This window comes from Somniosus microcephalus, chromosome 22 (assembly GCF_052327205.1).
Source record: "Somniosus microcephalus isolate GS21.2 chromosome 22, FLI_Smic_1.0, whole genome shotgun sequence".
NCBI lineage: Eukaryota > Metazoa > Chordata > Chondrichthyes > Squaliformes > Somniosidae > Somniosus > Somniosus microcephalus.
In genome coordinates, this window is record NC_141008.1 from 666,427 (window position 1) to 679,368 (window position 12,942).

General features: G+C 44.8%; 1 protein-coding gene across 1 annotated transcript; it reads right to left on the reverse strand.

The window, feature by feature from the left end:
- Nucleotides 1-447: 447 nt before the first annotated feature.
- On the reverse strand, nucleotides 448-9,486 carry LOC147101968 (putative G protein-coupled receptor 139). The gene is made up of 2 exons (XM_085964120.1): nucleotides 9,378-9,486; nucleotides 448-5,470 (listed from the first exon to the last, which is right to left on the reverse strand). Exons 1-2 carry the CDS (start codon nucleotides 9,442-9,444, stop codon nucleotides 4,560-4,562), a joined length of 978 nt encoding a protein of 325 aa, XP_085820246.1. The 5' UTR covers nucleotides 9,445-9,486; the 3' UTR covers nucleotides 448-4,559.
- Nucleotides 9,487-12,942: the final 3,456 nt, after the last annotated feature.

Genomic DNA, 12,942 nt, shown 5'->3' on the forward strand with positions numbered 1-12,942 from the left:
ATTTGTTGGGGTCGGGAGGAGCTGTTGATATTAGTTGCGGTCGGGATGAGCTGACGATAATAGGTGGGCTGGGCAGGAGCTGAGGATATTGGTGTGCTGGGGAGGAGCAGAGGATATTTGGTGGGGTGGGGAGGAGCTGAGTATATTAGGTATGCTGGGTAGGAGCAGAGGATATTTGGTGGGGTGAGGAGGAGCTGAGGATATTAGGTGTGCTGGGGAGGTGCAGAGGATATTTGGTGGGGTGAGGAGGAGCTGAGGATATTAGGTAGGTTCGGGCAGAGCTGATGATATTAGTTGGGGCCGGGAGGATCTGAGGATATTTGCTGGAGTGGGGAGGAGCTGAGGATATTAGGTGGGGGTCAGGAGGAGCTGAGCATATTTGGTGGGGTGTTGAGGAGCTAAGAATATTAGTTGGGATGGGTGGAGCTGAGGATTTTAGATGGGGTGAGGAGGAGCTGTGGATAATTAATGGGTGTCGAGTGGGTCTGAGAATGTAAGGTGGGAGTGGGGTGGAGCTGAGGATATCAGGTGGGGTGGGGAGGAGATGTGGATAATTAATGGGTGTCGAGTGTCTGAGCTTGTATAGTGCGTTCGGGAGGAGCTGCGGATATTAGGTGGGGTGGGGAGGTGCTGAGGATATTGATGGGTTCGGGAGGAGCTGAGGATATTACGTGGGTGTGGAGGAGCTGAGGATATTTGGTGGGTGCGGAGTTGCTGAGGGTATTAGGTAGGGTGGGGAGGAGCTGATGATATTAGGTGGGTTCGGGAGGAGCTGAGGATATTAGGTGGGGTGGGGAGTAGCTGAGGATATTAGGTGGGTTCGGGAGGAGCTGAGGATGACAATGTTGGGAGGGGAGACGCTCAGGATCTTATGTGCTGCTGTGTTGGTGCTGACGAAGTTTTGTGGTATGGGGAGGAGCTGAGGATGTTTGATGGGTGTGGGGAAATGCTGAGGATATTGAGTGAATTTGGGAGGTGCTTTGTATGTTAGATGCATAATTAGAAACCGAAAGACACAAAGAGAGGCTGAAGAGGGACAGCGCTCCTACTTGTTGACATAGTTAATTACTTCACCCATTTTTCGAAGGCAGTAGTACAAAGTGACAAGTAAAGAGTTTACTCTGCATTCAAACTTCAGATTTTCTGATAAAATTCCAAATCAGTTTGAGATGGCTGCCTTTATTAATTATTATTGCTTTTACGCAAAAAAACTGATTCTTTGCTTCAAATATTGAAGAGGCAATTCTTTAAAGGACATCGCACAATACACATTAGATAACGTGCAGACTGCGCAGATATGTGCCAAGAGATCTTTAACATAGATGCATGCGAGGTGATACACATTGTTAGGGCAATAGAAACATTATGAGGGTAGCGTGGATGATGTTGTGCATATGGAATTTCAAAAGGTGTTTGATAAAGTACTAAATTATATATTTGTTCATAAAATGGTAGTCCATGCGATTCAAGGGATGGGGCATCATGGATACAAAACTGGCTAAGGGACAGAAACCAAAGAGTAGTGGTGGCTGGTTGTTTATCAGACTGGAGGGAGTTATTCAGTGGTGTAGCCAGGGATCGTTATTAGGAGTACTATTCTTTTTATATATATTAATGACCTAGGGTTGATCATACAGAGCATTATTTAGTATTTTGCAGATGTAACGAAACTAGGAAATGACGAGGATAGTAACAAACATCATAGACAGACTGCTGAAAATGAAAAAAAACATAAGAAATGGGAGCAGGTGTAGGCCCTTCGTCATTTGAGCCAGACCCGCCATTGATTAAGTTCTTTGCTGATCTTCAGTTAAAAATAAATTAATGTAATGACCTCTAACTGACCCTCATTCCTGCTAATGCGGTTATCTCATTACTCAGTTTACTGGTACATGTTGCATTAAGAGAATGAAATATCATTGCAGCTGAAAACTGCTCATAAAGTCATATAAGATTTGGCTTGCGCTTGACCCTCATCAAATGCTCGTCAGGCTGGAGTGTCTAAGAGCTTCAGAGAAGTCCCTGACGTGATGCTGCTCATCCCGATAGTGTTTATTTCCAAATCCAATAATTTTGCTTACAACATAACCCAAATTCTGACTCAAATGGGCAACACATGGCAGATTAAATTTAACACAGGGAACTGTGAATTGATGCATTTGAACTGGAAGAATGAGGAGAGGCAATCTGAACTAAATATTACAATTTTAAAGAGGTTGCAGGAACAGAGACACCGGGGGCTGTATGTACACAAAACATTAAAGGTGGCACGACAAGTTGAGAAGGCTGTCCAAAAGCAAATATGCTCCGTTATTAATAGAGCAACAGTGTGTAATCAATGAATTCATGAAAAAAAATTATAAAACACTGGTTAGGCTTCAGCTGGAGTACTTTGTTCAATTCTGGGCGCTAAAATTTAGGAAGGATGTGAATGACTGAGAACGTGTGCAGAAGAGACTGGTACCAAGAATGAGGGACTTTGGTTATGTGGAGAGACCGGAGAAGCTGTAGTTGTTCTCCTTAGAACGGAGCATGTTAAGAGGAGATTTGATAGAGTGGATCAATGTCCTGAATCGATGTGATAGAATAAATAATGAGACGTTGATTCCAGTACCAGATGATGAGTCAGTACCCAAAGGACGCCATCTTAATGTGATCATCAAAATAACCGGGGACGACATGAGGAAGCTTTATTTTAAACAACGAGTCCTTGTGACCTGGACACACTGCCTGAAAGCGTGGTTGAAGCAGATTCAATAAGAACATTCAAAGGGGATTTGGAAAACATATTTAAAGTTAAAAAAACGGCAAGTGCAGAGTAGTGAGAATAATTGGAAAGCTCTACCAAAGAGCAGGCACAGACACGCTGGGCCGAATGGCCTCCTTCTGTGCTGCATCATTCTATGATTTTTAAACACCTGTACCTTAGAACGTAAGAAGCTGAGTTTGCAGAAGAGCAAAGGCATCTAGGGACACAAGGGAACAAATAATTTAAAGCAGTGTCACAGGTCGGCAAAGAAAAGAAAATGCTAACAATGAACTCGGGTTTATTTCTAACGCTATAGAATTCAAAAGTAGTGAAGTTGGTAAATGGTGGGCAGTGGTCATCTACAGCGACCGTAGCTGAGACCAGTTCATTCCCATCTGCTTAGAAAATTTGGACTGGGGAATCGGAAGAGCAGTTTCAAAATTTGTGGATGCCTCCAAACTGCGGGTTAATACAGAGGAGAATTGCGATAAAATACAGGAAGAAGTTAAAATACTTTGGAATAGGCGTGTAATTAACCCATGACAAATGAGCACTGCGCATTTTAAGAGGAAGATTAATGAGACCACATACTGCTTGGAAAATAATTATCTTAATGGGGTTGAGCGATGTGAGGGTACACGCACACAGATCAGTAAATGTGGCGATGCAGGCTACTGAGGCCCTAAAAGAACAAAGAAATCTCTAGGGTTCACTCCTAGAGGGATAGATTTCTAAAGCAGAGCAATTATATTGTGCTCAGAACCGCATTTGGTTAGACCGCATTTGGAATATTGTGGAAATTACTGTTCTGCATCTACTGAAAGGGTCTGGATGTTACGTAGCTGGAAATAGGCCGTCCTGGTGAGGGAGTGGATATGTGGTCGGAAAATCATCTCCCGGTCAAATAGAACACCAAGCTTGCGAATGGTTTGGTTCAGACTTAGACAGAAGAAGGATGGAGTCGATGGCTGGGCAACAGAACTTGTGCATGGGCCAATGCTTTCAGTCTTACAAATATTTATTTCGATGTCACCAGAACTGAAAGTTTAGAGCTATCGGGAAAGATAGAACAGGCTGGACGTTAGTGCTTTCTGGGAGGGAGGAGATAGAGGAGGCATGATAGAGGTCTTGATAATTATGAATGGAATTGACAGGGTAGATGTGGAGGGAATGTTTACACTTGTGGGAGAATCGAAAACTAGTGGGTCATAAATACAAGATAGTTACTCATAATCCAATAGGGAAATAAGTAGCAATTCAGAGGGTGGTTAGCATGTGCAACTCACCACCACAGGACGAGGTTGAGTACAATAGCTTACTGTTATCAAAAGCAATTCAGCCGAGTAAAAGAGAGATAAGGCAATAGAAAGATATGCTGAAAGGCTGAGATGAAAGAAGGAGACGAGTGTGCAATATTAGGAAAAGCATAGACGATTTGAGTCGAATGGCCTGTTTCTGTGCTGCATATTCTACGTAATATAATCATCTAAACTAGAGCTCAGCTCTTTCTGATTAACTATTTGGGAGGCTCTTACTCTGGAAGCTGCAAAAGATTTGCTGCACTAAATAGCTGAATTGACGCTTTACAGAAGAGCTCAGACGGAGTGCAACAAACTAGTGGTCCTGACACGAAAGACAATGCGGGAACTGTCAATCAGGAATAGTGCCGTGTCCTAAACACAGTGGTTGCCCCGCCGCTGGTTGTATTTTCAGATCAACAGCGATTCCCGGTGTAATTCAGTTGATGGTATCTTTGTCTAAATATTACATTCATGGACTGGAAATCCTGGGACGCGCCTCTGGGCTGCGCTCAGTTGTATTGTTTACTAATTAATTGAATAACTGAGGTAACTGGATATGTTACCGCGCTCTTGAACTGCCCTCTGAACTTAGACTGGGTTACCCCATAAATAAATGTGTTTGTGCAGCAATTTAAATTCCGCAGCATATATCCTACGTGTTGAAAGATATACAAAGAATTATTGGAATCTCTGGGATCTGTTCTTGAAATGTTATAGTATAAGAAATATATAACGTTTGCCAACCACAGAAGTATGAAGCTGCCAGATATGCTGAAGAGTAAAATCACAGACTTCTTTCTACTCTCCATCTCTGGGTCACTGCGATTCTTTCCCTTGCTCTGACCCCTCAGTCCCTTACGGACTCGACTGGCCACTAAAATATTCCTGACTGTCAGAGTGTTGAGCAACAAAATTAAAGTGAATGGGAGCAATGGGGTTATAACCGTATCAATCCAGTCAAATACCACCCATCCAGGCTCAGTGTAATAGCTTGGGATTGTAATACAGAACCATGGCACATTGTCGATTATTTTTCCAGGTTCATATGCAATGTAGTGGGGAACGTTTTTTAAACAGAGCAGAAGGCAGGTTGTTGTTAGAACCACAGCCGCTGTTTTCTCGGTGCAATATTTTGTTTTCTGCTTCTGGCAACAAATGGCCACAAACCGATCAAATGTGAAAGTGACAGTGAACCAAACAGAACAGTCTGTGGCTGCACGAGTCAGGGCATATATCGCACTACACACAGGGGTAATGTCGAGAAAAGACAATGGGAAATAATAATAATTAATCTGCCTCAGTATGATCTCAGTGATAATGAACAGTAGATCCGTAACTACCATGGCCACCAGGTAGCGAGTGGTGCAGGTGGAGAGTCCGCACTTTCCTCGGGATAAGATCACAATCGCCACTAAATTCACTGTAAAACAAGAGAAGTAAAAAGAGACAGGAAAGTATTGATCAAACATTCTCCGTGTCTGAGCACAGACAGTAAGGGCTGGATTTTAGCACCAGTGTTTTGGAGTCGGGTCAGAGTTTAAAACTTTAAATCTCTGCCAGGAAACCAACCCGCCTCTAACCCGCTGCTACCCGCTATAATGGAGGCGGAACAAGGAGCGTGTAGCCGAGCACTCTGACGAGACGGTTTGGCAAACTAAATATTTTACTGACATTGGAAGCCTCTATTTAACAAGTTTTATAGATTTACTTGTGTTGGTCGGTATTTCCAGGCCTCGGGAATCGCGGCAGCTTGAAAGAGATGAGAACAGATTCAGGGAGAAGGTAAATGCCTTCACAGCACTGCCTGTCGGCCAGGAGGAGCAGTAGTGCTTTCCCCAGCCTCCCAATCTCCCCACACATCAGAGCACACCAGCATAGAACGAACCCCGGGTCGGGGACTGGAACCCCGGGGACAGGGTTTGGACACATCATTGGGACCATCACCCACCTCGCGGCATCGTACAACCCCTCCCCGCCATGGGATCACACGCTTTTTGGATCAGACACCTCCCCGCCGCTGCCGAAGATTTGAACCCCCACACCGGAATTGGACCAGTCCCTGAGCAGGAATCGCATACCACACTGGCTCGGCGATCTTACATCCCTCTGGGCACAGGCTCAGGCCCCCCCCCCGGGTTCCGACAGCACCTCCCCGGTGTAGGGGAATCGGACCACCCAACACCCGCATCGTGATTGTATACTCAGCCCCACGGGGTCGTGGAGCAAAATCCACGCCCTTGCCTCAGTACCGAAACTGCCATCATCAAATTCACAACTTATATCCTTTGTGACTGTGACAAAGGTAACCTATCCCTCCTCGTCCTTCTTGACTTGTCTGCAGCCTTTGACACAGTTGACCAGACCATTGTTCTCCAAAACCTCTCCACCGGTGTCCAGCTAGTTGGGACTGCACTCGCCTGGTTCCATTCTTATGTTGTCATTTTAATTCACTGCCCCATTCCCACTCAGCCACACTGTCCTCGGGTTCTTGCATGGTTCCACGGAAACCCAGCATAAGCTCGAGCAACAACACCTCATCTTCTAATTAGGCACTTTGCAGCCTTCCAGAATCAATATTGAGTTCAACAATTTCAGATCATAACCGAGGCCCCTATTACATCTTTTAAAATATTTCTTTCCACACCTTTGTTTTGTGCCCTTCCCCTATTTTTTCTCTCCCACATGGCAGCTGTCTCTCATTCTGCCAACGCATTTTACACCTAGTCTAGAGCCGCCTTTACCTTCACTAGTCCTATCAGCATCTCGTCTCGTTTTGATTAACTCTTAATATCTCGTCACTTCTCTTTTGTTGTTTCATCCCCATTTCCCAGCTCCAAACTGGCCTTTAAATCTGTTTCACTTCCTGTGTTTTTTCTCAGTCCTGACGAAGGGTTTTGACCTGAAACGTTAACTCTACTTCTCTCTCAACGGATGTTGCCTGGCCTGCTGAGTTATTCCAGCATTTTCTTTTGTTATTTCCATTCTAACTTATGTACTTGTAACCAGAGAATCTCCTGCAACGGTTTCCATTCCCGCTCTCGCATCGGTACCTCTGGTGTCCCTGAAAGATCCATCCTTGGTGCCCTCCTGTTACTCATCTTCATGTTGCCCCTTGGCGACATCAATTGAAAACACAGCATGAGTTACCACATGTACACCAACGAAAATCAGCTCTAACTCACTACCAATTCTCTCGGCCCCTGCCCAGTGCCTAAATGGTCAGATTGCTTGACTGGATGAGCAAAAATGTTATCCAATTAAATATTGGGAAAACCGAAGCCATTGTTTTGGGTCCCCGCCACAAACTACATACCCTAGCCACTGACTCCATCCCTCTCCTAACAGCTGTATGCGGCTGAACCACACTGTTCGCAAACTTGGTGTCATATTTGACCCTGAAATGAACTTCCAAACACATATCCACATCATAACAACGACCGCCTCCTTTCACCTCAACAAAATTTCTCGTCTCCACCCAGGCCTCAGCACATTCGCTGCTGAAACCCTCATCCATGCGATTATAGAGTCATAGATAGAGTCATAGAGTTTTACAGCACAGAAAGAGGCCCTTCGGCCCATCGTGTCTGCGCCGCCCATCCATCCCTGTCCAGTCTAATCCCATTTTCCAGCATTTGGTCCATAGCCTTGTATGCGATGGCATTTCAAGTGCTCATCCAAATGCTTCTTGAATGTTGTGAGGGTTCCTGCCTCCACCACCCTTTCAGGCATTGAGTTCCACATTCCAACCACCCTCTGGGTGAAAAAGTTCCTCCTCAAATCCCCTCTAAATCTCCTGCCCCTTACCCTGAATCTATGCCCCCTTGTTATTGACCCCCCCACTAAGGGGAAAAGTTCCTCTTTATCCACCCTATCTATGCCCCTCATTATTTTGTACACCTCAATCAGGTGTTACCTCTAGACTTGACTATTCCAATGCACTCCTGGCTGGCCTTCCACATTCCATCCTACGTAAATTGAGCTGATTCAGAACTCGGCTGCCCGTGTCACAAGTCGCCCCTCAATTTCATGTATGTATGTTCCTCCTATGTATGTTCTTCTGTTATCGCTGCCTCTCCTCACATGGACACACCTTACTGAGCTTAGGGCAGAGATCGCTACAGGTTACCTCTGTAGAGACACTGAATCATTGTTAAGCACTCGTTTGCCAAATCTTATCAGTTACTGAGGTGCAAGAAACAATAACCACAGAACAACATTCATACTGTGGAATAGAAAGCTGATTAAATCCAACCCTCATGACCCAGAGATTTTCAGGACCTTGTTGGGGGAAGTGGATTAATCAGCACCAAAGCAACCAAAGTGTTGACAATAACTATACTTAGAGTAAGAAAACGTAATTATACAGAGGATTTGAATAAAGTAGCTGCGCTGTCCTGCTGTGAACATGTCTGTAAGTAGTTAACACCAGTTTCTGTAAGTGCAGCTCATTAGGAAACAGTGCGATACCAATGTATTTCATTGTATACATTTAGTACCAATTATCTTCAAACAAAAGCAAAAATCTTTGCCGTTACCTGCGATTACATTTGTAAAACACGAAGGCAGCTTAATATGGTTTGAGAGATCAGTCTCCTGAAAGAATGACTTCAAAGTAGAACCGGCTTGTTCCATTCCATTAAGTGGTCCACAATCAGTACAATTTTATACTGGCAATCACTCCCACTAATAAATAACCACTGGGGTCCGGTGTTCCACTCTGGTTAGTGACCCATAGTCAATGCCAATCGCCGTTGAAAGATACTCCCAATAATACATGACCACTGGGGTCAAGTGTTCCACTCCGGTTAATGACCCACACTCAGTACAATTCTACAATGGCATTTACTCCCAGTAATACAAGACCACTGGGGTCAGCTGTTCCACTCCAGTTATTGACACACACTCGGCACCATGCTACAGTGACAGATTCTCCCGGTAATACCTGAGCACTGACGTCAGGTGTTACACTCCAGTTAGTGACCCACACTCAGCACAGTTCTACAGTGACAGATACTCCCAGTAATACCTTCCTTCAGCGAGGTGCTCACACTGAAGACTGATTCAGCAGTACACTATGTTCCCCTAAAGAAAATAACTTGATAACTCAACGAGCCTGTGAGTTACTGACAGAGGATTACTTTCAATTGAGGCAATGGAATAAAACCACAAAGGTAATTCAGGACATTTGATTTAACAAAATGATTTCACTGACCGGGTGTCTGCATAACGGTCAGCAAGACCAGCATGTAACATTATCAGTCACAGAGCAAAACCACAGAGCAGCTCACAGACAGATTTACACAACTTCAATGGTTACAGTCACGTACCAGGTATACCAATGACGGCAATGATCATGTAGTATATTTTCTCGACAAATTGAATTGGTCGATGCATTTTCTGTGTGAAGCCACGTGTCCCTTCGTGCTGCAAGCAATCTGTCTGTACTAAACTCTGAGGCGTTTCATTTCCATAGCCTTTAATTTATATACTGCGGGATGTCCACGGAGACATTGAAGTTGCAACATCCCTCTTTTTAGAAAAAAAATCAACAAACATATTGCAACAGCCGAGCTAATTCCCTGTTGAGACAGAATATATTTAGTGCTGCGCTAGAAATTGAAAACCCCAAAGACTGTACAATTCTTATCACATTAATTAACTAACGGAAATAGCCAGCTGTATACTTCCAGCAATGGAGTTGTTGTAGCAAACGATATCAGACACATCTTTATCTCTCATGTAGTTTCGGTGATGTCCTTCACCATGCTGTGGCCATTTAGTAATTAAATTCCAAATGATAGAGTGTCTGATCAGGGCAACACTGTTGCATTCCGGGATATGGCTGTCCTCCTAATCTGCGGCCAATCAGTTAAACAATTAAAGTGATGAATTTCTGTCGATGGATACTCAAAATAATACATTCCCTCAAAATAATGTACCCCTCAAAAATATTAAATCTAATAAAAATAACCAATCTAATAGAGTACCTCAAAATAATACAGCTCCTCAAAGTAATCCAGCTTCTCAAACTAATACAGCACCTCAAAGTAATAAAGCAACTCAAACTAATACATCCCTTCAAATTAACGTAGCACATCAAACCAATACAGCTTTTCACTATCCAGTAGAAAGTAGCCCGCTTGATCGGCACCCCGTCCAACACCTTAAACATTCAATCCCTCCACCGTGGCAGCAGTTTGTTCCAGCTACAAAATGCGTTGGAACAACTCGCAAAGGCTTCTTCGACAGCACCTCTTAAGCCCCCGAACGCTACCAACAAGAAGGACCAGGGCAGCAGATGCATGGGAACAACAAAACCTCCATGTTTCAATACAATCATGCAACATCCTAACTTGGAAATATTTTGCGGTTCCTTCATCGTTGCTTGGCGATAGTCCTGGAACTGCCTGCCTAACAGCACGGTGGGATCACCTTCACCACACGGACTTCAGCATTCCAAGAAAATGGCTCAACAACACATTCTCAAGGGCAATTATGGGTGGGCAATAAATGCTGGTTTTGCCAGCGGCACCCACATCCCATGAATTTGTAAGTTCATGAAAACTGAGCAGTTCTCATCAGCCAAATTGAACACCAGAAAACTGGCCCGTTGACTCTAATCTAACCAAGCAATAAATAACTGGCAAACTGACCAACACCTGAACGAGCAGCCAGAAACTGGCTAATTGACCACTACCTGACCGAGAACACAGAAACTAGCCAACTCACCACTACCTGATCGAGCAACCAGGAACTGGCCAAATGACCACTAACTGATCAAGCACCCAGAAAGTGGCCAACTGACAACTTCCTGATCGGGCATACAGGAACTGGCACACTGACCACTTCCTGACCGAGCACACAGAAACTGGCCAACTGACAACTACCTGACCGAGCACAAAGAAACTGGTCAAATGATCATTTCCTGACCGAGCACCCAGAAACTGGCCCAATGACCACTCCCTGAACGAGCATCCAGAAATTGGCCAGCCAAACACATACTGACTGAGCACCCAGAAACTGGCCCACTGACCACTACCTGACGGAGCATCCAGAAACTGATCATCTGACCAGTACTTGACCAAGCACACAGAAACTAGCCAACTAAACATTACCTAATCGAGCACCCAGAAACTGGCCAACTGACCACTAACTGACCGAGCACACAGAAACTGGCCAACTGAAAGCTACCTGACCGAGCATCCAGAAACTGGCCATCTGACCAGTACTTCACCAAGCACACAGAAACTAGCCAACTAAACATTACCTAATCGAGCACCCAGAAACTGGCCAACTTACCACTAACTGACCAAGCACCGAGTAACTGGCCAACTGACAACTACCTGACCGAGCACACAGAAACTGGCCAACTGAAAACAGATATGTAGGCAAATCTCAGAGAAGTGCGAAAATAATAGGGTAATAATAGTGGGGGATTTCAACTTCCCCAATATAAATTGGGACAGTCAGAGTGTGAAAGGCTTGGAGGGTGCAGAATTCTTAAAGTGCATCCAGGAGGGCTTTTTGAGCCAACATGTAGAAAGTCCTACAAGAGAGGGGGCGGTACTGGACCTAATTCTGGGGAATGTAGCCGGGCAAGTGGTGGAAGTATCAGTAGGAGAGCATTTTGGCGACAGTGACCATAATTCGGTGAGATTTAAGGTGGTCATGGAAAAAGACAAAGACGGCCCGGAAATAAGGGGTCTAAATTGGTGGAAGGCCGATTTTAATATGATAAGGCAGGATCTGGCCAAAGTGGACTGGGAGCAGCTGCTTATAGGAAAATCCACATCAAAACAGTGGGAGACTTTCAGAAGGGAAATAGAGAGAGTACAACGCCAACATGTTCCTGTAAACGTCAAGGGTGGGACCAACAAGCAAAGGGAACCTTGGTTGACAAGGGATATACAAAAGTGCATTAGAAATAAAAGGGAGGCTTTTGGCAGTTACAAAAGACTAAAGACAGAAGAAGCCCTAGAGGAGTATAAAAAGTGCAGGGGCATACTTAAAAAAGAAATTAGGAGGGCGAGGAGTGGCCATGAAATAACACTGGCGAGCAAAATAAAGGAGAATCCTAAGATGTTTTATAAGTATATTAAGGGCAAGAGGATAACCAGGGAAAGGGTAGGGCCCATTAGGGACCAAAGTGGCAATCTGTGTGTAGAGCCAGAGGATGTAGGCGGGGTTTTAAATGAATTTTTGCATCTGTGTTCACTATGGAGAAAGACGATGCAGACATAGAAATCGGGCAAGGGGACTGTGACATACTTGAACATATTAGCATCGAGAGGGAGGAGGTGCTAGCGGTTTTAGCAGGCCAAAAAGTGGATAAATCATCCCCAGGCCCGGACGAGATGTATCCCAGGTTGCTGTGGGAGGCAAGGGAGGAGATTGCAGGGGCTCTGACACTAATTTTCAGAACCTCTCTGGCCACAGGGGATGTACCAGAGGACTGGAGAACAGCTAACGTAGTGCCATTATTCAAGAAGGGTAGCAGGGATAAACCAGGGAATTAAAGGCCAGTGAGTCTAACATCTGTGGTGGGGAAATTATTGGAAAAAATTCTGAGGGACAAAATTAGTCTCCACTTGGAGAGGCAAGGATTAATCGGGGATAGTCAGGATGGCTTTGTCAAGGGTAAATCATGTCTGACAAATCTGATCGAATTTTTCGAAGGGGTGACTAGTGGGGTGGATGAGGGAAATGCTGTGGACTTCAGTAAAGCTTTTGACAATGTCCCGCATAGGAGACTGGTCAAGAAGGTAAGAGCCCATGGGATCCAGGGTGCCTTGGCGCGTTGGATCCTAAACTGGCTGAGTGGCAGGAGGCAGAGGGTGATGGTCGAAGGTTGCTTTTGTGACTGGAAGCCTGTGTCCAGTGGGGTACCTCAGG